The sequence below is a fragment of the Melospiza melodia genome, chromosome 12 (assembly GCF_035770615.1).
Source record: "Melospiza melodia melodia isolate bMelMel2 chromosome 12, bMelMel2.pri, whole genome shotgun sequence".
Classification (NCBI taxonomy): Eukaryota; Metazoa; Chordata; class Aves; order Passeriformes; family Passerellidae; genus Melospiza; species Melospiza melodia.
The window spans coordinates 8,713,522-8,741,077 of NC_086205.1; the positions used below are offsets into that span (position 1 = coordinate 8,713,522).

At 51.3% G+C, this 27,556-nt stretch overlaps 1 protein-coding gene across 2 annotated transcripts in view; it reads right to left on the bottom strand.

Annotated features, from left to right (window-relative positions):
* The window catches only part of EPHB1 (EPH receptor B1), an 80,554-nt gene that overhangs the window by 34,991 nt on the left and 18,007 nt on the right, over positions 1–27,556 (bottom strand). The window contains exons 1-3 of one of the 2 annotated variants that reach the window (XM_063166667.1): positions 21,024–21,145; positions 20,371–20,435; positions 16,289–16,970 (exon numbers count right to left, since the gene is read on the bottom strand). In XM_063166667.1, the coding sequence (XP_063022737.1) occupies positions 16,289–16,970; positions 20,371–20,427 (739 nt within the window). In that variant the 5' untranslated portion in view covers positions 20,428–20,435; positions 21,024–21,145. Of the gene's footprint in view, positions 1–16,288; positions 16,971–20,370; positions 20,436–21,023; positions 21,146–27,556 lie in introns of those variants that run through there. The other variant, XM_063166666.1, reaches the window with a different exon arrangement.

Genomic DNA, 27,556 nt, shown 5'->3' on the forward strand with positions numbered 1-27,556 from the left:
CCTGCACACCAGGAATGCTGCACATCCCAGGTGTCAGTTTGCCAGCAGGACTCCTTTTCCAGGGCTGACATGTCTGGGGGTGGCAGAGAACATCACTGAAACTCAGGCTTCTTGCAGTGAAATGTCATCAGTGGAAGTTTGGGGGGAAAATAGCTGCAGGTTGCTGTCACGTCCAAGGGGTGATTGTAAGGACGTGGCCACAGGGCTGGATACAACTGGGGACTCCCAGCCAGAGCTGAACCTCTCCTATTCCCCCTCAAAGGCTCAGAGGAGAGATGTGTCACATCTCTCATACAAGCAAACACCCAGTGAAGGCACCACAAAGCTGTGTCCCCACTGCCACCTCCCTCTGCAGCTCCGGGAATCACAGAATGTGGGAATGACAGAACCTCAGAATCTGAGAATAACCAAATCACAGAATCTGCAATGACAGAACCTCAGAATCTGAGAATAACCAAATCACAGAATGTGCGAATGACAGAACCTCAGAATCTGAGAATAACAATCACAGAACCACAGAATCTGAGAGTAACAATCCCAGAACCAGAGAATGACAGAACCACAGACTCTAGGAATCACAGAATCTCAGAATAACAGAATCACAGAACCTCAGAATCTGAGAATAACAGAATCACAGAACCACAGACTCTAGGAATCACAGAACTTCAGAATCTGAGGATAACAGAATCAGGGAATCAGAGAGTTACGGAATCACAGAACTGGGGAATCTAAGAATGCCAAAACCACAGAATCACAGAACCACAAATATGCTGAGTTGGAAGGGATCCCCAAGGATCATCAATCCAGCTCCTGACCCTGCACAGACACCCCAACAATCCCACCCTGGGCATCCCTGAGAGCATTGTGCAAAGGCTCCTGGAGCTCTGGCAGCCTTGGGGCCGTGCCCATCCCCTGGGGAGCCTGGGCAGTGCCCAGCAGCAGGATGGATTATGGAAGCACTCACTGCACACAGCAGCACTCTGAGGGCTTTTCACTGCTCACACTCTCCTGTATCCTGCATCATTGTATTCCAGGTGCCAGGAGTCCTAAAAAGAGCCAGAGATAAGCAGGATCTCTGGCCTATCCATCCCTGCTCCTGCCCGAGGCAAGCCACCATCACAGCCTCTGTGGAAAGGGTGCAAATGTGGGGATATTCCAGCATGGGGGTATCCAAGCATTTCACTCTCAAACTAAATCCTCTCAGTTAGCACCTGGAACTTGCACTTTTTAATTACTCTCTCAGGGAAGCTTAAGTCAAAAGAGGAAAAAAAAGAAGAAAAGAAGAAAGAAAGGAAACATTACCTCTACGTTAACTTGCTCTAAAGCTCCCTGGGGAGGCAGATTGGCATTTTTCCTTCTCAGATTTTAAAACAGGAGCTTCCCCAAGGAATTACAGATCCAGCAGCGATTCAGAGAGCCCTGACGTGCCCCAACCCTCACCAGCACCCAGCAAACCAAGTCAGCAGTGCCTCATCCATCCCATGCCCCTCTGTCCCTGCTGTGGCAGAGCTAACCCCATTTTCCAGGCATCCCAAAATCCACATTTGTTTTGGGTTCCCTTTTGGGTCCAGGGCAATCCCAGTGTCTTTCAGCACACCTGTGGCACTCTGGCACAGCAGGTGATGAAAAGCTGTGCTAGAAGCAGCAGCACTGCACGAGATGATGCCCTCAAGCAAGCTGGAGGTGTGGAGAGCACTGTCAGGTGCCAAGGCACTAAAGAGCCTGGATGATCCAGCCTTGCTCCAGAAAGACCTGAGGAAGCACCAGCAGCACCCCTGGGAGATGGGCAGCAGGGTTTGAGGACAGCACAGGCCAGGAAAAAAGGAGAAACTGTGGCTCATGGCATTTGCAGCCTGCCAGAAAGAGATTCAAGGCCCCACTTTCTGCAAACAATAATTTATCTTTAAGAAAAAACAGTGGCATCTCAACCCACTGTTGCATTGTGCACAAGGCTAATAATTTTTTGATGAAACTCCCCAAAAAAGGGAGGAGACGCTTGCTAGAAACCCCTTGTGCATTTTGTAGACACCACCAATACAGAATTTATCTTTAAATACATTAAAAAATAAAATAAGGAGAGACAAAAATCAATTTTTTAGCCTTCAAACTGGTTAGCCCCAGAGAAGGGTGCTTTAAAATGCTCTCCTTGCCACCCTGCTGTCACCCTGAGTGGCCGAGGTGGCAGCTAGGACACCCTCCCAGCTGAGAGACACCATCCAGGCAAATAAGCACCCACAGGAAATTGTGTGCTGCAGCAGAGTGTCACTGAGAGGGTGCTGTGACTGCAGGGCAGGCACTTGGCACAGCTCCCCACCCTGTTCCCGGGGGGGACACACAGACCCCAGGCTGCCACCCAGTCCTGCATTAGGGCTTCAGCGCTTTGCTATGAGGCTGACACAGGCAGCAAGTTGGGGGGAAAGCAGCAGAATTGGGCAGGTTGTCAGCCACAGGCAGAAGCTGTCAGCTCCCACCTTCAAAGGGTGACAAGGGCACTGCTCTCCCACCCTGCTTTCATCTCCCTCGTTATCCCCCTGCACACATCCCTGGTGCCAGAGGTCTGATTGCATCCCTGCACGGTGCTCTCCTGTCATCCCTTCCCTCCTGCCTCTCTGCTGGGGAGGGGCTGGCAGGTTGTTTTGTGAGGATTTTGCCCCCATCCCTGCTTTTTAATGATCTGATTGCCTTTTCTATTAAGCCAAGTGTTTCTCCAGGAACCTCTCAGCCTGGCACGGGGAGCCCAGCAGGCAGCCAGCAGTGCCAGGGGTGCTCTGCCATGCCACCCTCCACCAGGCACCCACAAATTCACCCCGAGAGCTTTCCATACTGGGAGCAATGCCAAGCCAGGAGAGCTGGGAGGGCACCTGCATCCTGACCATGCCAAGAGACTCAGCCCTTAAACACCCCATCAGCCACCAAATCCCAGCATCCACCCCCAGTGCAGAGAAAAGAGTGTGACCCAGGTGGAGGAACAGGGAACTCCAAGCATTCCAGCCCTGAAGTATCCTGCTGCTCCCAAGGAGGGAGCTCAGCACAGGACACCAAGCCATGCCAGAAACCACAGCACAAGGGGACAGGATGTCACTGCCAAATTTTCTGAAAAATCCCTTCACCAGGATTTCTTCTCCTGGGAAGCTGAGAAGCCTCAGAGAAAAGTTAAAACATAATTATCTGACTTGCTTCTCGTGTGTTTTGCTGCTTTGGAATGTGGTTGGAGATTGTTTATCCAATTTATGTGAATTGTTTTAACTTAATGACCAATCTTGGTCCAGCCCTTGGTGTCAGGACTCTGGAAGGAGTCACAGGTTTTTCATTAGTATCTTGTTAAGCCTTCTGTGAGTATCCTTTCTCTATTCTTTAGTATAGTTTTAGTATAGCACTCTTTAATATAATATAATACCATAAAATAATAAATTAGCCTTCTAAGAACATGGAGTTAGATTCATCATTTCCTTCCTGCCACAGGGGACCCCAAAAAATACCACAGACAGGACAGCCCAGCAGAGCCTTGTCCCCAGATCCTTGTCCCAAAACCTCATTTTGGTGCAAACTTCACCATTTTGTAGCCGAACACACCCAAATTTTGGATTCCCCAGAGATGCTCCTGCCTTGGGGCCATCTGAATCACAAACAGCACCTGCCCCATTGTGTTCCCTTCTTTCAGCACTGTCTAGGCAGAAACTCATGAGATAAACTCATGAGATAAACATGAGCTTCCCAGCACCGGGGCTGGCATCCTGCAGGCACGGGCTCCATCTCTCCCTGCTCCACATGATGCAGCTGCTTAATTAAACCAGCCCTCCACCTCGGGAGGAATAGGCTTAGATCCGCCTTGGGACACATGTAAATTAAAGTCAGAGCCAGCCTGCCATGGTTTATTCATGGAGGGAAGTAAAATTCAATGTGGTTTTACCTTTCTCTGGGTTTTTTTTTCTCTGCTTTTCTTCTCACAGATGGAAATGAATTGGAGCAGGGCAGGATTTCAAAGGTGCTTGCAGGGTAGGGAGCTGTGCGAGGCATATTAGAGGCAACAGGAGTGGATGCATCCCTGTTCACCTCTCCCAAAAACCCACCCCTCTCCCCAGAGGAGCAAATACCTGGCTGATAGAGCAAGGTGCTCACAGACTGAAATGCTCACCAGAGTGAGCCCCACGTGCCTTGCTGGAAGCAAAACACAGTCCACGCTCTCTCAGAAGCAGTTTTCCCCCAGAAAGGCTTACTTGGAAAAATTAGGGGTCTCTGGAGCAAGGGAGCACCAACACCAAGTGTTCAGGTGACACCATGGCCCTAAAGAAGGAGCTGAAGCCTCGAGCAGGGCAGGGAAGCAGCTGGTGCAGGCTCCCACGTGCCTGGCTGCTCACTGCCTGCAGCAGCCCAACAGCTCCATGCTCACCCATTTAATCACCACTCTGGGCTCCACTCTCTCTGCTTTTCACGGCTGGGAGGATTGTGAAGGTCTGAAGGGAAAATCTGTCCCAGATGGATGGGAAGAGAACAGAAGAGAAGAGCAGGCACGCCCTGGGCAGACGGTGCCCCAGGGCTGCCAGCTTGCCACGGAGCAGGGAACTCACTCTGCTCTCCAGAACAGCCAGAGGGGGGAAAAAACCCAACACTTGTCATGGCCACTTCTCCAAATCACTGTTCTCCCACTCAGGTTTTGCTCTGTTTTAGTTTCCACTTGGCTCCAGGCTCACTGCCCAGTCCCATGCCACAGTGCCCTGACCACAGTTCCATTTCCTTGCCATAAACCAGCCACTCTGAGTGATCAAAGTGAATAAATTAATCAAACTCCAGGCAATTCACACACATACACAGGGAGGGTCACGGCAGAGAGAGCAGCAGACACGTGGCCATGGCAGTACCAGGCACAGGCAGCTCCTCACCATCCTCACTGCCCCAGCTCATTAGTCTGAGTCAACAAATGAAAGGGGATGAAGCTGTCATCGAGGATTTGATGCTATTTAACCTGCTCGTATCCTTCTTTAAAAACAGATTAGCAGCTGCAGCCTGGCACAGGCTCTTCCCTCTGCCATCCCTGCAAGCAGGAGCTTCCAGTGCCTAAAGGGGCTCCAAGGGCCTGGAGTGACAGGACAAGGGGGAAAGGCTTTACATGGACAGAGGGCAAGGCTACACTGGATATTGGAAAGAAATTCTTGGGTGGGGAGGCCCTGGCACAGGGTGCCCAGAGAAGCTGTGGCTGCCCCTGGATCCCTGGAAGTGCCCGAGGCCAGCGCCTCACCACCATCTGTCATCCACAATGAACCTCACAACGAGTTTGGAGTAAAAATATGGGGGACTGAGATTCAGGTAGGACTTCTGTCCCAAAATCACAACCCCCAGAGATGCTCTACTCCAGGCATCAGGCTCAATGGAGAAATATTTTTTTTCCTCATGAACCACAGCAATGTGAAATTCCAGAGTTGCTAGACACAGACTGGAAGAGCCAATACTTCCATGTGCCACCTAACCCAGGACATCATGTTCACCCCTCAATGCCTGCATGAGCCATTGAGCCACCTCATCAACAGGGAAGTGAAAGGCCACAAAAATTCCTGGAGGATCCCCAGAAGAAGCTCCTCCCTAGGTCCAGAGCTGCTGTGGTTAGAAGCCCCCACAAAAAAGATTCAACTTTCCTTTGCAGCTAGGGATCTTGGAAACCACCAATGTCACTCCAAAATTCCAGCCCCTCTTCTGACTGGGAAATTGGGGTGGCATTGCCACTGGGCCCCCCAAAGCACAGTCCCCTCCTGGCTGGGAAGCAAACATCTCCCATCCCTAACAGAAACCAATTAAGCACCTCTTCCTCCTTCTCCAGCTCATGCCACGCAGTGTCCCCTCCATCTAGAGAGCATCAAGTGCTCATTAATTACATCTGAAGTGGTTCCTCGTTAGTGCTGACACGTTAGTGAAGGAAGGGCCACCCCAGGATGGGGCTGGGGAGAGTTTCAGCCACAGGGCCAGGCTGGCACAGGCAGGGACATGGGGACACACAGCTTCCCTGTGTCCCTGCCACAGCACTGCAGGACACCCTGTCGGGTCACACTGGCGTGGGCAGATGTCCCAGCATGGAGCAGGACATTGCCATTGCCATCCTGCTGGAGGTGAGCCCTGGGGACTCTGGTTTGGCTGACTGCTCAAGGATTACATCCAGGAATAGATCTGCCTTGGGAGGACATCCCAACCAAGGCACATTCCTCACCCACCCCAAGAGTGCCACGCAAGGAATTAATTAGAAAAACAATTAAGAGAGCTTTCCAATGAATATTTATAGCAGAGCAAGCCATAATGACTATTCCTGGGAGGAAAGGCGCCCTCCCACCCAGCTGCAGAGAGGACACACAGCACCAACAAGGGTGGCACCTCTGAAAAGCTCTTCCAGCCAAACCATTCCCACATTGGGTCACCCCTATGGCACAGTGGGGAGGGCAGACAACCTGCTCTAGAGCTCCTGGGCAGGAAAGGACCTCCTGCAAGCAGTGTGAACACCCTGGCACTGCCCATTTTGGTGCCACCACTGGGGACAGGACAGATGTTCAGAGCTGCAGGGTGGAAGAACACTCACTGACCCCACCTCTGAGCCCAGACAGCTTCTCCCTGCCTAAATTTCCAGCTGTGTCTACGCTGATGATAGCAACAAGCAGGCACAAAGGAGTGGTCTCCTCCATCCTCAACATCTGCTGCACATAAGTCAAAACCACCTGAGATTGCAGGGATTTACTGTACATAGGCAGCTCTGGAAGATTTTCTTAGCTGTGAAACATAATTTGCACCTTGGGCTCTCTAAGAATAAGTTGTCTTCAATAATAACACGCGATTAAGAGCTCAGGAGCAGATCCTATGTGAAGCAGGAGATCTGTGATAATCCCAGGTCTCTCCTGTCACCCCCCTGCAGCACTGCCACCCTTGCTTGCCTGGTGGGCTGAAACAGAAGGCCATGGAAGAGCCAGGAGATTTGGGTTTAGCCAGAGAATGACCAGAGAGAACCTTTCTGGCATACCCAGAACCATTTCAAATTCCTGGTTTTTATCAGTGCAAAAACCATAAATATCAAAGTAATCCCTGCTTGTGAGGAGGGTGACCAGGTCCCTCTGCACCATGGACAGGACAAATGCCAGTGAGCACCAACCCTTACCAAAGCTATGACCAGGGCCAGGGCAGATCTGTTGAGCCTGGATATGTACTATAATAAAGTATAAAATAAAAAATAAAAGCGTAAGTCAATATCGTGTCTCTCCTCAAGGGCAATTTCCTCTCTGCCTGCAGACCCAGGAGAGAAATTCAACTCATAATTCCCCCTGTATATCATTTTCCAGGATGCCCCTGCTTTTACAGACAAGTTTTAGGCAGCAAAGTCCAGAGACCAGAGCTGAGGCTGGAGCTCTCCACCTTCAGCTTGGCACACAGCTCTGTGCCCCACAACTGTCCCCCAGCACAGCAAGGAGATGGCCACAACACACAGAATATCACCATACCATTGCAGAAGGCTTCAACCCATACAGAGTAACACCACACCACTTCAGAAGGCTGCAAGAGTCTGCTCCTCTTGTTCTTTAGCCCAACCTTTTATCCCCTCCTGTTGATGCCCTGCCCCTGTGTGCCCTCTGTTCCCTTTGGTGGTTGGTCAGTGCCCCTGGGCACTCCGTGGCTCGTTGCTGTCAGTGCTGCTCACCTGCTGCTCACAGCTGTAGCCCATTAGGGGTCAGACTGAGTCCAGCCCCACCCCAATCACCACAAACTGTGTGCCTACATCCCCTGCCAGAGCATCATCCCTGAGAGGCCCCAGGGAGGGAAGGGATGAGACAAGACAAGGACAGCATTGTCACAGGAATTGCTCCCTGCTCACAGGGGGGGTGCTGCTGGGAGCCCAGCCATGCCCAGGCAGGATGCAGCCACACTGAGAGCACCAAGGTGACCAGCCCCCACCCCAGCTCACAGCTCTCCTGCCTCAAATCCATTTCATACCACAAATGTGACACAAGCAGATGATCCTGCTCTGAACACAAAGTGAAGCTCCTTCCAATGCCATTAATGAAATTTTTGTGGCTGGAGTCTGGGGTGGGAGAACAGCAATTCCCCCCTGGGCTGGGTGCAGAACTGAATTTGGGTTATGCACAGCTCTGGTTTGATGCTCCCACACGAAGGCAGGGCGGCTCCTTGGCCGTGAGTGCAGCTCTGGCTGAAGATGGATGGGTTTTCCCATGGCTCCTCCAAGGAAGGGCCTGTTGGAGAGCACGAGCCACGCTGTGATTTAATCTCCCCGCTCCCCTCTGCACACATCCCCTGCCATCCGAGGCACCAGGCGTGACAAATGGCCCCTTGTGCCACACTCAGGGCTGACACCACGGCACCGCTCCATTTGTCACCATCCGAGCGCGCGGCGGGGCTCGAGAGGGGAGCAGATTAAACCCTCCCATTCTGCACTGATTACTTCTCCCTCATCCTAGCGGGCCCCATTCTTCCTCAGCAGGGTCCCAGCTGGCACATCCAGCCCACACAAACCTCCTTAGACAGCCAGGGGAAAGCAGGGCAGCTCCTTCCACTGGGCCATGGGGTTTTCACCACTCTGGGTCTCTCACTTACTAAAACATCATCAGTGAAGGGCTGTTTCCCCAAGCAGGAGTTGCAGGAGACCCACAAAGCCCAACTGCTGCCCAAATGAGCCCAACTACAGTCCAACTGCTGCCCAACTCAGCGTCCAAATGATGCCTTGCACAGAGGAGTGGTGATGAGTTATCTCACGGCTTGAGGGGGGAAAATCCATTTTATTATTATTATTATTATTACAGAATCACGGAATCATTAGGCTGGAAAAGCCCTCCAAAGTCACTGACTCCAAACATCAACCCAGCACTGCCAAGGCCACCACTAAACCATGTCGCCATGTGCCACATCCACACAGCTTTCAAACACTTCCAGGGATAGTTTTCCATCACTTCCCTGGGCAGCCTGTTTCAGGGCTTGGCAGCCCTTTTGGTGAAGAAATTTTCCCTAATTTATAATCTAAACCTCTTGAAGCCATCTCCCTTGTCCTGTCCCTGTACCTTGCAAGCAGACCCTGACCCCCCCAGCTGTCCCCTCCTGTCAGGAGTTGTGCAGAGCCACAAGGTCCCCCCTGAGCCTCCTTTGCTCCAGGCTGAGCCCCTTCCCAGCTCCCTCAGCCTCTCCTGATGCTCCATCCCCTTCCCAAACCAGGGTAAAAAACTCCTTTTTTTAATGTTTTAAATTATTATTGTCACCCTGCTGGGAGAGACACTGGCCCCATGGGCTGTAGGGTGCAGCACAGCCCCAAACACGGGCGAGATCCCCACCCCTTGGCAAGCAACCCGCAGCAAGAAGAGCCATTCCCAAAGGAGCTCTCTCGTGACTGGAAAAAAAAAAAAAACAACCAACAACCCAACAAAAAAAAAAAAAAAAAAAAAAAAAAAAAAAACAAAAAGGAAAAAGTTATAGAAAGGCTTTAAAAGTGCCTGGCTGAGTCACAGGGTTTGCCAGGTGCTGGTTATTTGCAAACAAGGGTGAAACAATGCGGGTGCCGGACATGGGCCGGATCCGGCGCTTCCTTGCGGCTCTCCCATTGTCCAGGAGAACAATCCCTGCTCCTGCTGGACAGCAAAGGCAGCAGGGTGAGAGACAGGGCTCCTGGGCTGGCTCACTGGAGAAGGCTGGCCAAGATGGGTGGGTTTCACAGCCCACTGCTGCAGGGATGTTCATGGAGCACACATGGAGCTCTGCACCCCAAAATTCCCCAAAAAGTTAATTTGCCCAGGGTCTTCAGCTACTATAGGAAATTTCCTAACTGGATCATTAACAGAACAAGGGTTTGGAAGCAGTTTTATGCCTCCATTTGCAAATAGTCACAAGGAAAGACCCTTGGGTGAGTGGGAAAATCAAAGGAGGATTTTTCTTCCTGTTTTAAGGCTGGAATCAATGTTATTAACATTCAGAATTCTCATGGTAGGGAAGAAAAATACATAAATAGCCCATGGAACAATTTAAGGAGGAAAGAATTGATAAACTGGAAAACAAAGCCATACATGGAAGCTAATCCCTAATCCCTCTGAGGTCACTGCCACAGCTTGGGAGGCCCAATCCTGCAATGCTCACTTGGCCCCCACTCACACCTTGCCTGGGGTATTTTCTGTGTTTCTCCCTTTTTTCTCCTTCAGACGGGTCTGGATCACAGGGATGGTTTGGGGACAGGGACCGGGAGTGGTGGCAGTGGTGCCCAAGCCTCCTCCCCAACAGCAGCCAGGCCCCATGGACCCTCCCCATCCCTGTGCTGGGGGAAGGAAAAGGGCCTGAATCCATCAGAGACACATTTGGGCTAATAATGTCTAATTAAGAGTTTCATTAAAACCCATCACACTCATTAGAAAAAAAAGTTAACAAGGTTTTCTGGACATTTTCCTTGCAAAATTATTACGGAGGTTAATGGATGCCTTCACTAAGGCATAATTTAGGAAAAAAAAAAATCACACTTTTTTTCTTTTTCTCTCTCTCCTTTTTTTTTTTTTTTTTTTTGTCTTTGTGATTCCACTGTTTCTCCTCCTCAGTGTGGCCGTGGTAAAACTGGGCTGCCTGTTCCACCCAGTGGTGGAAGGCGGGAGATCGCTTCCAGGCAAAGGCAAAGCCCCTCCAACAAAGGGGAGCATCCCTCCCTCCCTCCGTCCATCCCTCCCTCCCCCGGCTGGATTCAGCAGGATCTGCCAGAGCTGCCACTTCCCAGCACAGCCCGAGCAGGGAGAGCGGCTTGGGCTGATGCAGGATGGGAGAGGGGCAGGAAACTTGATATTGCGCCAAAAATCAAAAACAAAAGGGAAAAGAAAAAAAAAAAAGCAGAAATTAAAAAAAAAAAAAAAAAAAAAAAAAAGCCCATTGTGAGCAGTCAGAGGTTTGTGGCTCAGTTAAGCCTGAAATAAAACACTCCCAGGACATGTTTGCTGCCGTTGTAAAAGCAGCTTTTGGGATGGTTAGTGGGGTAGTGTGTCACAGGTGCTCAAGCCCCAGGGAGCAGAGGCACAGCAGGGCACAGGGAGGAGGAGATCCACAGCCCCAGCGTGCTGACTGCGCCCAGCCGTGGGATGCTGGGCAGGAGGAAAGCTTGGAATCCCAATTCCAACCCTCAGGGAAACATTTTCCTAGGAAAACACTTAAATCACCCTGAGCATCACTCCTTTCTATCCAGCTGCCAGGCAGAGACCACAGTGTGCATCAGCTGTTTGTCCACAGTTTGGAAAGGTTTGGAAACAAACTGGGTGACCTAAACCTGGTCCCTAGTAAAGAGCTTCAGGAAGTGCTGATGGGTTTTAAGCCCAAATATTTATTTTTTTGTCCCCAGCCCTTGTTCTACCTGGCCCATTCTGGGATGCTGCTGGCCCCATCCCGTGCCCTGCTAAACCAAATCCAAGGGGAGGTGGAAGGAAACAAGGGCAGGGGAAGCAATTTCTTTTTACCTCTTTGTTTTTCCCCTCCTGCTTTAGAGGATAAAATCTCAAAAAAATGATCACTTAGAGGCCTGGAAGGAGCTGGAATGAGATGCTGGAGTGGTGGGGAGGAGAGAGGTCAGCACAGAGGCTGGAAAGATGATTTCCAGCCACGGGCAATTGCACGGACCAGCAGATTGGAGGAAAAAATAAAAAATTAAGCCATCCTTAAAAGCAAAAAAATCGGCTTTTCTGCAGCCCCTGCCAATGCCTGGTGTGCTTCACCCTGGCCCAGGCATCCAGGCAGCTGGGCATGGAGCTGCAGCACACTGGGATGGGATAGATACAGATAAAGGCACGGGGAGCAGGGTCCTGTGTCCCCATGACCTCCCTTGCTGCCATTCACCCATGGGACAAAACCAACATCACCTTCATCACCAAGGAAAACCTCTCCCAGGTACCCCAAAATGGTGCAGGAGCACCAGGCTGGACCACGGAGCAGGGAAAAGGCAGGCAAGGGCACAGCCAGAGCCCAAAAATTCCCAGTTCTCAATACAGAAACAGTTGCATTGGGAAAATCTGACAATTCCCTTGTTTTAAGCGATAGCAAATTGTTCTACTAATAATTGCAAAGTGTTTGCAGTTATTTAAAAATCACTTTATAAATCACATTGTTTCCAATCTTCTGTGATGGATAAGGAGAGGGAATCAATAATTATCACCCGGGCTGCTCGGCAGGAGGGGAGGATAACAGGGGAACCAGCGTGGAGCTGCTCACCCTCAACATTCAAGGTCGGAGCTGGCCCTCCCGCTGCTCCTTTCCCCATCCATTCCTCCACACAAAAGGACAAACATGGAAAGGAGACAGAGCACTCAAAGGGGTGAAGGAGATGAGGACAAACCCACAGAGAGCTTTGGCAGAGGCCGGGCAGAGCCCAGCACATCGGGCAGCAGGTGAGGGAGGATGGGGGGACCTGGCTGGAGATGGGATAGGGGAGCGGCTGCTGTGTGGAGATTCCGGGGATGCCTGGAAGCAAGGCTGCTGGATGAGCAGCCTTTGCATTGCAGGCAGGGCAGCCCAGCTTTGCTCTTGTTTTGTGGGGTTTATTTTGATTTTTCCCCCCTGCCAGGTCAGATTTGCAGCTGCTGGAGCAGACAGGCAGCAGCGGCAGATTGGAGGCTCCTAAACCTGCCAGCACAGGAATTCGCCAGGAGGGCAAAACTGAAAGTGAGACAAGGCCGGGAAGCAGCAGGACTGCTCTCTCACCCCTTCTTCCTGAGTTTATAAATACAACATAGAAATTCAGCACAAAGGTAGTTCAGTCCCAGACTTTTTCCTTCTTTGTGCACCCGAGTTAGTACCCGGCACTGGGAAGGTCAGGGAGAAACCCAGCGTGATTCCAGCAGACAGAAACAGTGCCCAGTCCTCAAACTCAAAAGCGATAAAACCAAGAGACACAGCCAACATCCTAGTGAGGGGTTCCTTTGCCATCATCAGGTTTCAAACACCAGGAGAGAAAGGGTTTAAACAATTTTCCTTGGGGAGAAAAGGCGAAATCCACCCAGCCTGCTCATCCAAGGTTTCCCCCGCCTCCCAATGATCCCTGCTGCCACCTTCCCTCCCACGTCCTCCCCAGCACCATGATGCATTGCCCCTTGACCACACAAGGAAGCCATAAAGCAGGGCTGAGGGACGGGCCAGAGCAAGACAAATGGATTTAATATCAGCCCGAGGAGAGCGTGGGCTCTCTCGCACACCAAATGAATTATTCATTTGGGATTGAGGCAGAGCCTGCATCTCACACTGACCCACCCCCCCACGGGCACAGGGTGTCCAACAGGATGGGCTGGGCAGTGCACTGGGAATTGGCACGCAGCTGAGAGCTGTGCCAGGGAGCCTGTGCCAAACCAGCCCGGGATGGGAACAAACAACGGGGCTGATCCACACAAAGAATTCCCCTCTCTCCCACGCCCACCCTGGCACCGTGGTGGGAGCAGCCCCCCATCCCTCTGACCCCAAAACACGAGGATCATCTATCTCCTCAGGGCTCTGAGTACCCCCAATGAAGATGACGTTGTGCCTGTGCCTCCCCCAAGCCCTAAGCGCCACTTAAAGCCAGGATTAATGAATCCCTGAGTGCCCAAGCTCCACTGTCAGCACGAACCCATTCCAGTCTAATGGCCCCTTGATGGGCACAGCTCCTTCCCAGGGGAGCGAGGATGAGACAGAGCTGGGGGAGCCAAACAATCCAACCCTATCTTTTTCCCCACCACGCAGAAATTAAGCCTATTTTTTCAGCCTTCAGATACTGAGGGATTTTCTTTTTTTGGGTTTCTTTTTTTTCCTTGGTGACAATTCCCACGAGCTTGCTAAGTGTCTCATCCCAGGCTGATGAAGGTTTGGAGCAGATGTCAGGAGTATGTGCTTCCAGGAGCCAGGGTGCAATCCTGGCAGCTTCCCTGCCAGGCACACCAGGCAGAGGACTAAAACCCCTGCCTAGAAAACAAAGTCAAACAGAAAACCAAGGCATTTTTATTTCTAAACTTTGCCGTGTAACACCTCCTGCCCACCAACCTTCATGAAGGGCAGCAGTGGGCTTAGGTCTTCCCTTGCCAGCTCCAAGGCCCATGGGGATACAAGGAGGAGCGTAATGGCCAATGAACTACCACAGAGCCAGAGTCCAGCCCAAGGTCAGATTTTTATTCAAATGTAGTTAATTTTCCCAAATTCAAGATGTTAGCCCTAAATCAAGTTTTTAGGAGGGGTTTTAGTGAACTTCCAGCGGATGAGGGATATACAGGGCTTGGGTTCCTCAGCAGCATTGAGCAGGGATTTCAGACACACAGCTCTCATTCAATCCCAGCCTCTTCTCTGTCCTGCTGACATGGGAACTGGAAAATACTTGGAGCTCTCCTCCACAGACAGCATCTTACCAGCACCCATGGAATCATCAAACAGCACATTCCTGTCATCACAGACGTGCTTGGTGCCATTGAACACCTGCTTGCCCTCCACCCACAGCGTACTCTGGTGCCTTTCAGGATCCTACAGGCTGCCAGTCAATCTATAAAGGATATTCCTACTCCTTGGAGCTGCGAGGATCCCTTAATCTCCCCCTCAAGGAGTCTGAATACAAAGCACACTCCCCATGCAAAGGCAGAATGCTCACCAGGAGCTCAGCAGTTTCTCCTTGGGGATCAGTGCTGAGGAGTGGGAGCACAGCTGGAGACAGGCACCAGGGCACAGAAAACCCAACAAACCCCCAATTTCCTGGGGTCTGCTTGGTGGAGCTTTGATGGCATGAACACTTGACAACCCTGCTGGAGTTTGCACAAGGAAAGGAAATTACAAAAGCCATGGAGATGTGTCTAACACCCACTCTCAGCAGGTTTGCTCCCACACTTTTCATCCTGCTGTTGTCAATCCTCTGCCCGTCCCCAAGCACTGAGGAGAAGGTGCATCACAGTCCTCCCAGGGGTCAGGAGCACTCAAGACCCCACTTTCCTCCAGCTGGCAGAAAGGTCAACACCACCAAAACCCACGGTTTTACATTGTCACTGTTTTCCTACATTTCTGGCAAAGTGACATTACTTCCCAATTCCAGTGTTTAGCTAAAATTAGTATTTGTTTTCCCATGATGAGAAATGTCATTTTGCCATACAACCATGTGTGCTTTCTGTGTGTTGGTTCAATAGCAGAGGAACGTCTCGCCAGAAATGCTCCGTTTGCAGAGAGCCCTCCCTCTGACTGAGAGCTTCAGCTCCTCACAGGAATCTCCTGGTGGGAACAAAACCACCCTAAAGCTCAGCCACAGAACTCACAGGAATCCCCCAGCCATGCTGTTTGAGAAAGGATTCTCAGGGTTTCCTGGTTGTCAGAGATCTGGCACAGGAAGGTGTCACCACCCCCACCTTCGCCAGGTGGGAATGAGGCTTTGCGTGGTGAAAACCTACACAAGTTTCCAGGTTCAGAGCAAACCATCAAACAAGCTTCTCCACAGCCAGAATCCCAGCTTTGCTATTTCCACATATCCAGAGTTACAGGTGGAGAGGAAACACCTTGAGGGACTCCCCAGGGAGCATCACAGCCAAGCCTGGTGGAACACACATTCCCCCAGCTGCATCAAAAGAGATCCAAGCTGGACCTCTTCCCATCACAACCTGCCAAACCAGCCCTTAAGCACTTCAACGTTCTTCTTCCCAACCCTTCCTTGTCAGGATGGTGTTAACCTTCTAGAAGCTATTCTAGAGCCCTCTTGTCTCCCCTCCTTCCAAGCAGCATGCAAAACCAACACCTGAATTAGGGAGAGAAGAAGGAAAGAGGGGTCTATAGAAAAAAAAACCCAACACTCCGATGGTATTTGGGAAATATTCACCACAAGGGCAAAAGGAGATGAAAAGCAGTGAGCACTGTTTCCATTTGCATCATCTCACACTGAAGGACTCCAGCAGGCAGCAGCACACGTGTGGGGAACCCAAAAACCAGCAAACAATTCCAATTAACACAGAGAATCAGAGCACCCCCAGGCCTGATGGCAGCTGCCTGGCTCTGCCAGGGAAATAATCAGGCAGATGACAGAGCCTGCCCAGTGAGTGCAGCACTTTGAAGGCACCACACCACAGAGGTGACTTCCAGCAGGGTGGCAGTGGCATCAGCACTGCCACACTGCTCACCAGCGCTGGCCACTGACCAGAGCACACCAAGAAACCACAGGCTGACCACTGCTCCCAAATTCCTACTGTAATTTCCTCCCAAATTCCTGCCTGCTCCCTGGAGCAAAACCACCTCAGGGGAAGTACTGCCCACCACACTAAACGGTTTGCTTGGGGACAAGCACAAAGGGCCTGCTGCCCAAAGCCACCCTTACCTTTGCAAGCCACGTTGTTCTCGGGCTCGTAGCCGGCCTTGCAGGTGCAGCGGCCGATGGGCACCATCCACTCGCCGTCGCCGTTGCAGTACAGCTTGATGGGCACGTCCACCTCCTCGGCGTTGGGGATGCAGGTGCCGCGCGCCGTCACCAGGGACGTGCTCTCCGCACCCGTCATCGTCTCTGGGAAGATGGCGAAGTTCTGCACCACGCTGGGGCACTTCTTGAAGAAGACCCTGACAGACAGCAGAGACATGCAAGCCCCATAGTCCTGGAAAGCCAGGTAAAAGCCATTGCGGGTCAGGGGCCCGAAACTTCTCACTTCCGTGTTCACCTTCATCAGCCGGCCCCCAAAGTCCACCTGGGAGAAGCTCTCGTCAGCAGCGATGGTGTCCACTTTGAGGTAGGGTGCCTCCGTCCAGAAGGCTGACTTCTTGGTGGCAATGACAGAGTCTGTCTCGTAGTAGTAGAGGTTGAAGGTCTCCTTGCAGGAGCCGGGGACGTTGGGGAGGCTGCTGCAGTCGCGCACAGTGAAGCGCATCTCGGTGTAGATGCGGTGAGCCCCGCGCCGGTTGATGAAGGTGGTGAGGAGCCAGTTGTTCTGGTTGGGCTCGAAGACGTTGCACACCTGGTACGTACGGATGGTGTTGAGGTTCTCGTCGTAGCCACTGACTTCTTCCCACTGCAGAAAGGAACGGGGAGAGGTGGTGAGGAGGAGGAAGAGGGACCAGTGATGGCCACTCGCTCCGCACAGGGCAGGGCTGGGAGGACAATCCCAAAGCTCCAGAGGGGATGAGGAATGTGGTTATGGACCCACAATGCGATGCACATGCAGAAACACCAACCAGGCCAGGACCAGAAGAAATCCCCACCCTCTTACCCCTCCATGCCTCTCCCCATTGCTCCCGGTTGATGTTAAAATGTCTTTCCCACATGGGCAACTGCCTTATCTGCCCTGAGAGGATGTAAAAATGGGAAGAAAGATGGCCCAGGCATCTGGAGGCATGAGGGAAGGCAGCCCATGAGGCTACAGCTTCATTAAAGGCCGAGCCAGCACATGGGCTGGAGAGTGAGCCTGACCCCAAGCTCCCAGCACAACGGGATCATTTCCCCCGGCAAAGAAAACCAACTAAATAAAACATTACTGCTTGGAGAGAGGGAATATAGATTTGCAATTCGATTTATAGAAGGGCATTAATATAATCCAGGCTACAATTTCAATTAAGGGACAGCGGCAAACTGTGAACAGTCTATGATGGCATTAGAGTCCTACAGACAGATTTATAACCTCATAATCCATTCATTTTAACTAATCCATGTTTACAGTCTCCTCATAACAGCATTATTCATATGGCAATCTTTAAGCAGCTCCCTCAGTATCAGGGATAATTTCCAGGAGCAATGCTGCAGCAGCGCTCACGCCTGTGTTTATACAGGGCACGACGGGTGATGCCACCCTGCCCTGTCACACTGAGTCCTGACAAGCTGATGCACCACAACCAACCCTGAAACCTCACAGATTTTTTCCCTTCTTCCCTTTTCCATTGAACAATCACATCTCTCAACTCATCCTTAAGCTTCCCTCCTGTGAACCACAGCCCTGATGTAACAAAACACAGGTTTTTGTTTTGTTTTCAAAGCAGGGCCCTCCTCACGCTGCCAACAAGTGCAGCAGAACATTCACTCCCAGGCCCACCTACTCAGTCCTGCTACACTTAAGCCAAGATCAGAACTCGAGGTTGTGCATTGTTGTTAATCCATGGTTACCAAACCAGCAATAAAGCGTCCCTCATCCAGCCCAGTGTTCTTCCTTCTCGTCCCATGCCAGGAAAGCACTGCAAAACCCCCTCTCTCCCCTGTGCACAAGGCATGGGGATTCAGTGCCCCTTCATTACCAGACACCTTTTCAGAGCAGAGCTGCACAATCCTCCCTGACCAAGGGGGTTGCCATTGTTTGCTGTTCCCACCTGGGCTTTGCATCACAGCCCTGCCTCCAATTAAGGCCAGACAACGAGCTCTCCTCCAGCATTAGCACCAGCCCCATGGCTCCACTGTCTTCACTGCAGGAATCCTCCTCTTTATCCTCAAAAACCTCAGAGCCTCAAAACTCAGAGCCTAAACCTGCCAACAAAGGTTTCCTGCATTTAGCAATAACATGAAATGCCCTTGGAAAACCCTCAGCAAAGTCCAGGGCCAGATCCTGGCACTGCTTTGTGCATCCCTTGGTTGACCACTCCAGGTACTGGGAGCAGCGGGTCCCTGTGGCTGGAAGGATCCACAGTGCCAGCAGCTGCTGCCACCAATGCTCTAACAGCAACAAATGCATCATTTTGATGAGATACTACTAAATAACTCACAGGGAGCTGGGGATTAAGTCAGTGTTGTTCTCTGTCTCCACTATGATTTAAAGCACGTCCATCAAGAAGAGCAGGAGAGCCCACATCCTGCCACAGCCCATCCTGGGACACCACAGCTTTTTACCCTGGCTGGGGAAGGGTCTGGAGCCCCAGAAGTGGCCGAGGGAGCTGGAGAAAAGGAGGCTTAGCCTGGAGAAAAGGAGGCTCAGGAGGAACTTTCTGGCTCTGCACAACTCCTGACAGGAGGGGACTCAGGGACCAAAAGACAGAACAAGGCCTCAAGCTGTGCCAGGGAGGTTTAGATTTGATATTAGGGAAAATTCCTTCCCAGAAAAGGGCTGTCCAGCTCTGTCACAGCTGCCCAGAGCAGTGGTGGAGTCCCCATTTCTAGAGGGATGTAAAAGCTGTCCCTACAGCTTTTGTGGCACTTGGAAATATGAGTCAGTGGTGGCCTTGGCAGTGCTGGGTTAATGGTTGGACTTGATGGTGTGACAGGGTTTTTCCAACCTAGAGGATTCTGTGATTCGATGATTTTAGCTAAAAGACTTGGCATTTTAAATACTTTGTGGAAGATTTAATACACACTGCTGCAAAGCAGAAGCCTCCCCAGAACTCTCAGAGGAGCGAGAATTGGGGGGCTGCAGGGAGGCACAGAGGGATGGAGGGATGCATACAGTGGGATGCAGGGATGGGGCTGGGGAGGGGCTTTACAGAGCAGCTCTGCAGAGGGTGAGACCACCCTGCCTTACAACACAAGCTCCCTGCCTGCCTCACACAGGCTTTCAGTGACAGCAGCTGCAGGCAGCTATTTATATCCTGTCTCCATCACCTGCACGTGCCCCTCCTGCATTTTTCCGGCAATTTATCTGGGCCCAGAATTTTTCCAAGGCAATTCAGCAGCAAAATACCCCAATTCAAGGGGCTCTGAGATGTCTGGAGTGGATTTCATGCCTGCTGCAGGTGTGGCCCAGCTTTGGTGATGGTGTCCAAAATTTCTTTTGGAGACTTGGCCAAGCCAGTGACACCCAATCAAAGATGCAGCCTGGCATCCTCTCCCCTCTGGTGCCACCACATCCTGGAGTCCCCAGGGATGGGCCCTGCTGCTGCTCCCAGCCTGCCTGTCCCACCATGGTGCCCATCCATCAGCTCACATCCCCTCCCACCCGCAGCTCCATCTCTCACTTTTCCTGCCAGGAGAATGTGAGTCAGGTTATTTTATGCTTCCATTCCTCAAAGGCTCGTATTATATAAAAAAAGATGTTTTAAGTGCCTCAGGGTGTTTGGTTCCTCATTACTTCATAAAAGTGACATTAATCGCCAAGGAAGAGCACTGCCGAGTGCAATTACGGATGATGTTCCAGGTATGAAAGCTGTTTGGAGCCTGCTAATGTTTCCTAATTATAATCCTTTTGGCACAGGGAGAGGGAAGGCATGAGCAGGGGGATGGAGAGCAGTGATGGGGCTGAACCCTTCACGAGGAAGGAGGACAGGAAGGGAAAGAGAAAGCATGGAGATGGAGACAAGCTCCATCTTCACCAAGCCCCAGGACTGGCTCGGGAAAGGATGCTCAGCCTGGCTCAGCCATGCCCTGGCACTCCACACCAGCCCTATGGGGCACTGCTGTTCCCACTGACTCCTCTGGCTTCCCACCAGCATTTTACCCCTCTAAATAGTGAGGTTAAAAACGTGGATCCCCCTAGATGACATCAGGACAATGGAACTTACCCCTGAAGGTGGGTTGGCAGTCCAGCCCAGCTCGGCCGTTGCCGTCCGCGTATCCATCAAAGTTTCTGAGGAAACAAAAGAAAAGGAAAGTAGTTATTCCATAAGTTTTTCCACTATTTTATAGCACAGAGATGTGGGAAGACACTCAGTTGCTTTCCCAGAGCATGCACCTGACCCTTGGAGAGCTCAGGAATCATCAGAAGGTGCCCTAATGGACTCAAGGCAGTTTTGCTCTGGGGCAAACGGTGCAGGACAAGACTCTTGGCAAGGAGTCACGGCCTGAACCCAGCTCACACTGCCAGATCTGACCCTTCCCTGCCCAGGAAAGGAAAATACTATCACCAACACAAAGAAAAACCCTAAAAACCAAAATGTGCTGTATTTCACGGAGTAACATCATTCCCTACTTTTAGATGGAAAACAAAAAACCAAAACAACAAAACACAACAAGAATAATAGCGAGAGCAACACCATAAAGAAACAGATGGGGAAAACCCTCCAGGTTTTATTTATTTGTTTGCAGCAAGCAGACATGCAGATTAATTGCCTCAATTCCTGCATCCCAACCAAACAGGAGGAGATGTGCCGCTGGCAACTGGCAGAGCTGAGCATCTCCAATCCCTCCCCTTTCCTGCCTGGTCCCAGGTACTCACAGCAGTGCCAGGAAAAGAGGTGCAACCAGAGAAATAAAGGTCAGGAAATAAAAATCAGCCCAGGAATCTGTGCTGCCGCCGGGCTGCTGCTTTTTAATCTCTCCTGGGCCGCTGCAGCAATCACAAGCGGGAAACAAGGCTCCGATTAATCTTCCAACCCCTCCCTTCGCCGGCCGCTCCAGGATGCGAGGCTGGAGAAGCGTGACCAGGATCTCCCCGCCCTGACACGAGTGATAAACGCTCCCAAAACCCCTCCCAGGGTGAGCGTGGCCCTGGGGCAGGGAGAGCAAGGCAGTCCCCAGGCATGGAGTGAAAGGCTGGAAGCTGGCAAAGCATCTGCACCTCACACAGGTCCCAGGATGCTGCAGTGGCACTGCCAGGGGTGCTCAAAGCCCACAGCCTCCCTGCTCTGCACAGAGCCAGGCTGCTCCTGCTCACAGTGCCCTCAGAGGGGACAAGGTTCATTCCTGCTCCACTTGGGAAACAGAAAAGCATGGTGACCTTCATGCTGTCACATGTCACTTCATAGTTTTGGTCATCTTCCATTTGGCAGAAGGCAGCTAAAAATGAACTACCCCAGCTGCAATTCCTCTCCAGCCTTGAATTATGGAATCCAGGAATGGTTTGGGTTGGAAAGAACCTTAAAAGCCCACCCAGTTCCACCCCCTGCCGTGGGCAGGGACACCATCCACTATCTCAGGTTGCTCCAATCCCCATCCAACCTGGCCTTGGACACTTCCAGGGATCCAGGGACAGCCACAGCTCCTCTGGGAAGCTGTGCCAGGGCCTCATCACCCTCACAGAGAAGGGTTTCTTCCCAACATCCCATCTAACCTCTGGCAGCGGGAAGCCATTCCCCCTTGTCCTGGCACTCCATGCCTTATCAAAATGGGGCCAGGGGCTTGTGCTCCAGACCTCCAGCAAGTTTCTACTCTCATCACCCTTCACCTTCCCACCACCACCACACCTTCCTTCCCTTCCAAACAGCCCAGGCCCTAATTAAACAGCCATTAATCCTTGCAACAGCCCTTCAAATGAACAGGAAGATGTCTACAGGCATAAATGGGTGTGGAGGTGGAAGCCACAGGCCATGCAAACATCTCCCTGCCAGTGGGCTGCATGGCAAGGGATGATCTGAGAGCCCCTAAAACACTTGGTGTTCTCCCCCAAAGCAAACAGGATGTCCTTGTGCCACCCAGGAGAACCTGAGGCAGCACAGAACAGGGAGACACGGGGACCATGGCCAGGCTGGGACCCAAGCTGGCTCATCCACCCTCTGTGATAAATAAGGACAGGCTCATTACAGGAAGGGCACTTCTTCCAAAGGTCTATTCAGAAAGGCTTTTCACTCCATCATCTCCCTTCCTGTCCCACACACTCAGAGCTTCCTTCCCAGCTCTGACAGAGGAATGTGCTCTTGATAAAGCACAGCTGCCCTGCAGGACAGCAGCACGTGAGGACCAGCCCTGCCCTGAGATGATTCTCACCAGGACCCTCCCAAAGCCTCATCCCTTCCCTCCTCCTCCTGAGGTCCTCCCCAGACACTCCACATTCTGCAAGGAAAGCAGGAAGGCACAGCAGCAATGCTGAGGAAGACTTCAAAATAACTAAGATAATAGAGAAATTAATTAACAATAAATGAATAAATGGAAAGAAACCGCAGGGAAGCTTTCACTTTGGATATTTCTGGAGTCTCTGGGTGATTCTGTGGCCTGTGACCAGGGAGCTCACATCCAAGAAGTTTCCACCACAGATGCAGAGCAGTGATGCAAAATGTGGAATATGTAAAATTTTCTTAAGAAAAGATGTTCATTAATGTTTGATTTGTAAGTTTTAAGCCTAATCAACAAGAAAGGAGATTTCACTCATGAAACAGTGGGTCACAAGCTCTAAGTGATGTCCAGGTATTGGAAAGAGAAATTCTTTTTAAGGTAGAATTGCCTTGCTAAGATCTAGGGCTCTGCATGTTTCAGTGACCTCAGTCCTAGGGGGAACACTGACAATGCTCGGGAAGAAGGATGTGTGTGATGTGCCACTGAGAGTGGGCACACAGAATGCAGAACTTAGAGGCCACAAGGACATTTGGCAGGACCCCAAAAATGAGGGAAAAACTGATAAAGCCAACCCAGCACTTTGTACTGAAATCAGCCCCAGCTGGGTGAAAGGTAATTCTGGCAGGGGCAGGTTATGACCAATGAGTCACAGACCACTGACCCAAGAAACCACCAACCCAAAAGAAGAGAAAGACTGATCATATGGACTAATTAGCATGAGAAACAAGATAGTCTTTAACCAACAGAAGATAGAATATTAATTAATAAGAGAATATTGTAGCCAATAAATGCTAGTTCTTTTGATTGCTAAAATGTATAAATAGTAAAAAGCTTTGATAGTTGGAGTGCTTGAACAGCACCAAGCACCCAGGCTTGGGCAACTCTGAAATAAATAATCAATGTCTCTCTCAAGTGTATAATTATTGGCTTGCTGCATACTGGATTCCATTTTTGTGAACAACATTTGCACTTCCATGGCTCCATGTTTCCAAAGCAATTTGCAAAGCAAAGGAAAAAGCGGGCTGAGAGCCTGGCCCCCTATAGATCATCTCCTGCACAGATCCTGTCCCATCTCCCAAGGGCACTGCCATAGGCAAGAAGATCCATAAACTGGAAAAATTATTAACTTGGGAGTTTTTTGTTAAGTACAATAAGATGGTTAAATCCCCCTTCGAGTTCAAATTCCTGCTGAGTTCACCCAACCCTGTGACTGCAGAGGCACTGGCATCAGAAGGACATGGCTCAGCAACTTCCTATTGACCTCTCCTATTTCCTCTTGGAGGAAACCTTGGCTTTAACTTCATTTTCTGAAATGAAAAAGTGACACTGTGACCTTGGTGGGGCACTAATGGCCAGGCTGCTCGGGGCTATGGCTGCTGAGCACCCTCCTTCAACAGATCCCAAATTCTTGTAGAAAAATGGGGAAGAGACGGAGATCCCAGCACCCACATCTGCAAAATATCCCTACAGGCTGGGGGACACAGGATCCACCCCCCAGCCATCCATCACTTGGGATTGGGCAAGGAGGACAGGCAGGGAATGCTGCTAATGAGGGGATTAGTGCAGATCAGTGCCTGAGCAGCCCTAATGAGTAGAGAAGCCACATGGACACCTTGCACCTCCCATCCCACCTGCCTCGCCCTTCGTGAGGACCAGGCCTCGTTAATTGGCACGGGGTATTAATTAAACCCCCAGGGGAAGAGCCTTTCCCTGCACCTCTGACATCCAGCACAGCACCACTGCCCAGGTCGAGTGAACCCTGTCACCTGGATCCAGCAGTCCCACCATGCCAGCTCCGTGCCCAAGGCAGTGCCACCCCCTCCCCTGCCCCAGGCTCGCTCCTCCAGCATCTCCCTCCACCCCTGCCCACCTGGGCACAGCAGGTACCTGGGGTGCTCTGCCATCAGGAGGGAGCTCAGTAAGTTCACTGGGAGAAGTCTCTGGGATCAGAGGCTCTGCTGGCCAGGCTGTGACAGCCCAACCCCTCATTAGGGAGAGAGGAGCTCTGCTACCGAGAGCTGAGCTCTCTTGGAGTGAAGAATCTTCAGCTGTATACAGTAGATTTTCTTTAATGGACACATTACTTTAAACTAAGCCTTCACCATCTGTTCCAGTCCCTAATTATCAATACAAAAACAAACGTCTACTCACAATTACACTCGTAACAAGTAAAGATGCCAGCAATTAGAATGCACCAGCTTCCCTGCACGGAGCAGCACATCCATCTGGGATGGCACTCTGAGATCCAGGCAGGCAGGGCTCGCTGCTGTCCCGGGCTCCCCACACCCTCCCGGGCAAACCTGGGCAGGGACGATGCCTGCGGCAGGATAAGCTGTGCCTCAGAGGAGTGAAGGATGGGCTGGCATCCTTCCAACAGCAGGGAAAAAATAAGTTTATTTGGGTGAGAATAGCCTTCATCTCACACCAGCTGATGCCGCCTTGCCAACCACCCTTCCCGCAGGATTGAAGCCTCTTCCAGAAAAACCTTCCTGAACTGGCCAAAATGAAGCAGAACTTATTGCCCAAAACTCCCAGCCTCAAACCCGTATTTCAGAGCTCCCAAGGGCAGGTTCTTGCCCATCATGCTGGGATAAGGTGTCACTGTTCCCTGGAAGGGGCGGGATCCGGCTGCAGGCAGACACACAAAGGGAGAGGGCCAACCCGTACTAACCCAACCTGACCGCGTTTTGACGCTGTTATCTGGACAGAAAGAGATACAACGACAAATTTTCTGCTCAGGGAGGCCACAAAGACACTTCTACAAGTGCATCACTCCTCAGTAATTGCCTCGGGTCCCTCTCCCGAAGCAAGGAACAGCAGCTCTCTCCCTCCTGCACGAAGATAACGGCAGGAACCAGCCTAAGGCGCTCGAAAGCAAATGCTTGGGCATATGTAGAGAGACACAGGCTTGTCTAAGACAACCAAGAGGAAAAAGATAGAAATTAAGCAAAATAAGGAGAGAGGAGGCTTGATAACAACAGATGGGGAGAGGGAGATTTGGAAAGTATGCCAGCTGCTGGAAATAAGCCCCCCATGATACGTGGGGAGCAGGGAGGTGGGTGCTGATAGCTGAGCCTTTGGAGGGAGGGGAGATGGGAGGGCAGGGCACACAGGGCTCGGGTATGGGGGGATAAAGGATGCTCCACAGGTGGGAACCTCAGAGACCCATCCTGAGGTGTCTCAGTAAGTGTCAATGGGATCAGCACAAAATCCAGCGCCAGAGCACATCCCTGGGCACCCACAGCATGGTTTTCTGAAGGGGAACAATAGCAAGACTTCTTTTCCATAAGGAAAGCACTATATTTTCCCCTCTATTTCACGCTCATAAATGCCAAGCTTGCTTCCTACCTCTTCCTACCCTTCTGAGAGCTTCAGCAGAATCAGCCCAAGGCGAACGCACAGCTTGGGAAGCTTCTGTCCAAGTTTGGTGACATTACCAGGGGAAGGGAATGACAGGGAAACAGCGCCAAGACGCTTTATTCTCGAGCCTGGTGCTAAATAACATTAACTGCTATGGTATCACAAGCTCTGCCTTCCCAGGGCTGCTGTGACTTCAAGCCATGTCCACGTGCAGGTGGCACTACGGCTTCCATCATCACCACCACTCCAGACACTCGTGGTGTGCATCACACCTCTCGATGCCAATGGAAGGAAACTCCCACAGGTGCCAGCAGAATAATCAGAATTTAATTCTCACTGTTCCCATAGGTTAATTTATCCTCCACTCCACTCTGGTGAGACCTCACCTGCAGCACTGTGTCCAGCTCTGGAAGGACATGGGGCTGCTGGAGGGAATCCAGAGGAGGCCAAGAAGATACCTAGAGGGATGGAGCAGCTCTGCTATGAGTTAAGGCTGAGAGAATTGGGATTGCTCAGCCTGGAGAAGAGAAGGCTCTCATAGATAAAGAGGCTTCAAGAGAGCTGAAGAGAAACTGTGGAAAAGGACATGCAGTTACAGGACAATGAGGAATGGCTTTCCACTGACACAGAGTACATTTATGTTGCCTATTGGGAAGAAATCCTTCCCTGTGAGGGAGATGAGGCCCTTGCACATGTTGCCAAGAGCTGCTGTGGCTACCCCTGGACCCTGGAAGTGTCCAAGGCCAGGTTGGATGGGGCTTGGAGCAACCTGGGATAGTGGAAGGTGTCCCTGGCCATGACAGGAGTCATGAACAATAGGAGCTTTAATGGTCCTACCCAAACCATTCTGGGATTCTATGATTCCATGAAAGCATTCAAGCACACACCAGGAAGTTGCCTGAGCAATTCCAGGTTCCTCTCTATGACCACACTTCTAACCACAAGTCCAGGGTTACCTGTGCAAGTTTTTAATATATCCTTAAATTTAGACTAAACTGGGAAAAAGCAGGAATACAGAATCCATACAGCTCTGCCACAAGGATTTAGGCAGTGAGCTGCTGGAGGCACATCCCACCCCAAATATCTCTTCTGCTGGGGGACTCCTCATTTGGTTCCTGCTTGTAACTGTGAGGGGAGCGCTGCCGTGCCGGAGCCAGCACAGCTCCTGCACATCAGGAATGCTGTGGCATCTCCCAGACGGTTTAATTACAGCACTGGAGCGGCAGCAAAGGTACGAGCAGGATCAGCCTCTCCCCTCCAACAAGAGCTGCTGCTCTTCACAGCTTCCTGAAAGCGCTGCCTTCCCCAAGCCGCTTCCAGCATCTCTGCGCTTTCAATCAAAAATATTACAGCAACAACTAATTACGTCCCATCATTCCCAGGGCTCTCTGCCTTTAATGGTGCATTTTGCTGCTACACAGCGACGGTGGAACGGCTCTGGAAGTGCATAACGAGCTCTCCCCATCAATCTCCCGCGGGTTCGTTATGAAGGATTACCCACCGAGTAACAAACCCCGCCACGGAGGGGGAAGATGCGCTAAACAACAACAAGTCAACACAAAATATTGCCTTGCTGCACTCTAAGGGTCTGTGCAAACCTCTCAGGAGAGAGGAGCAGCT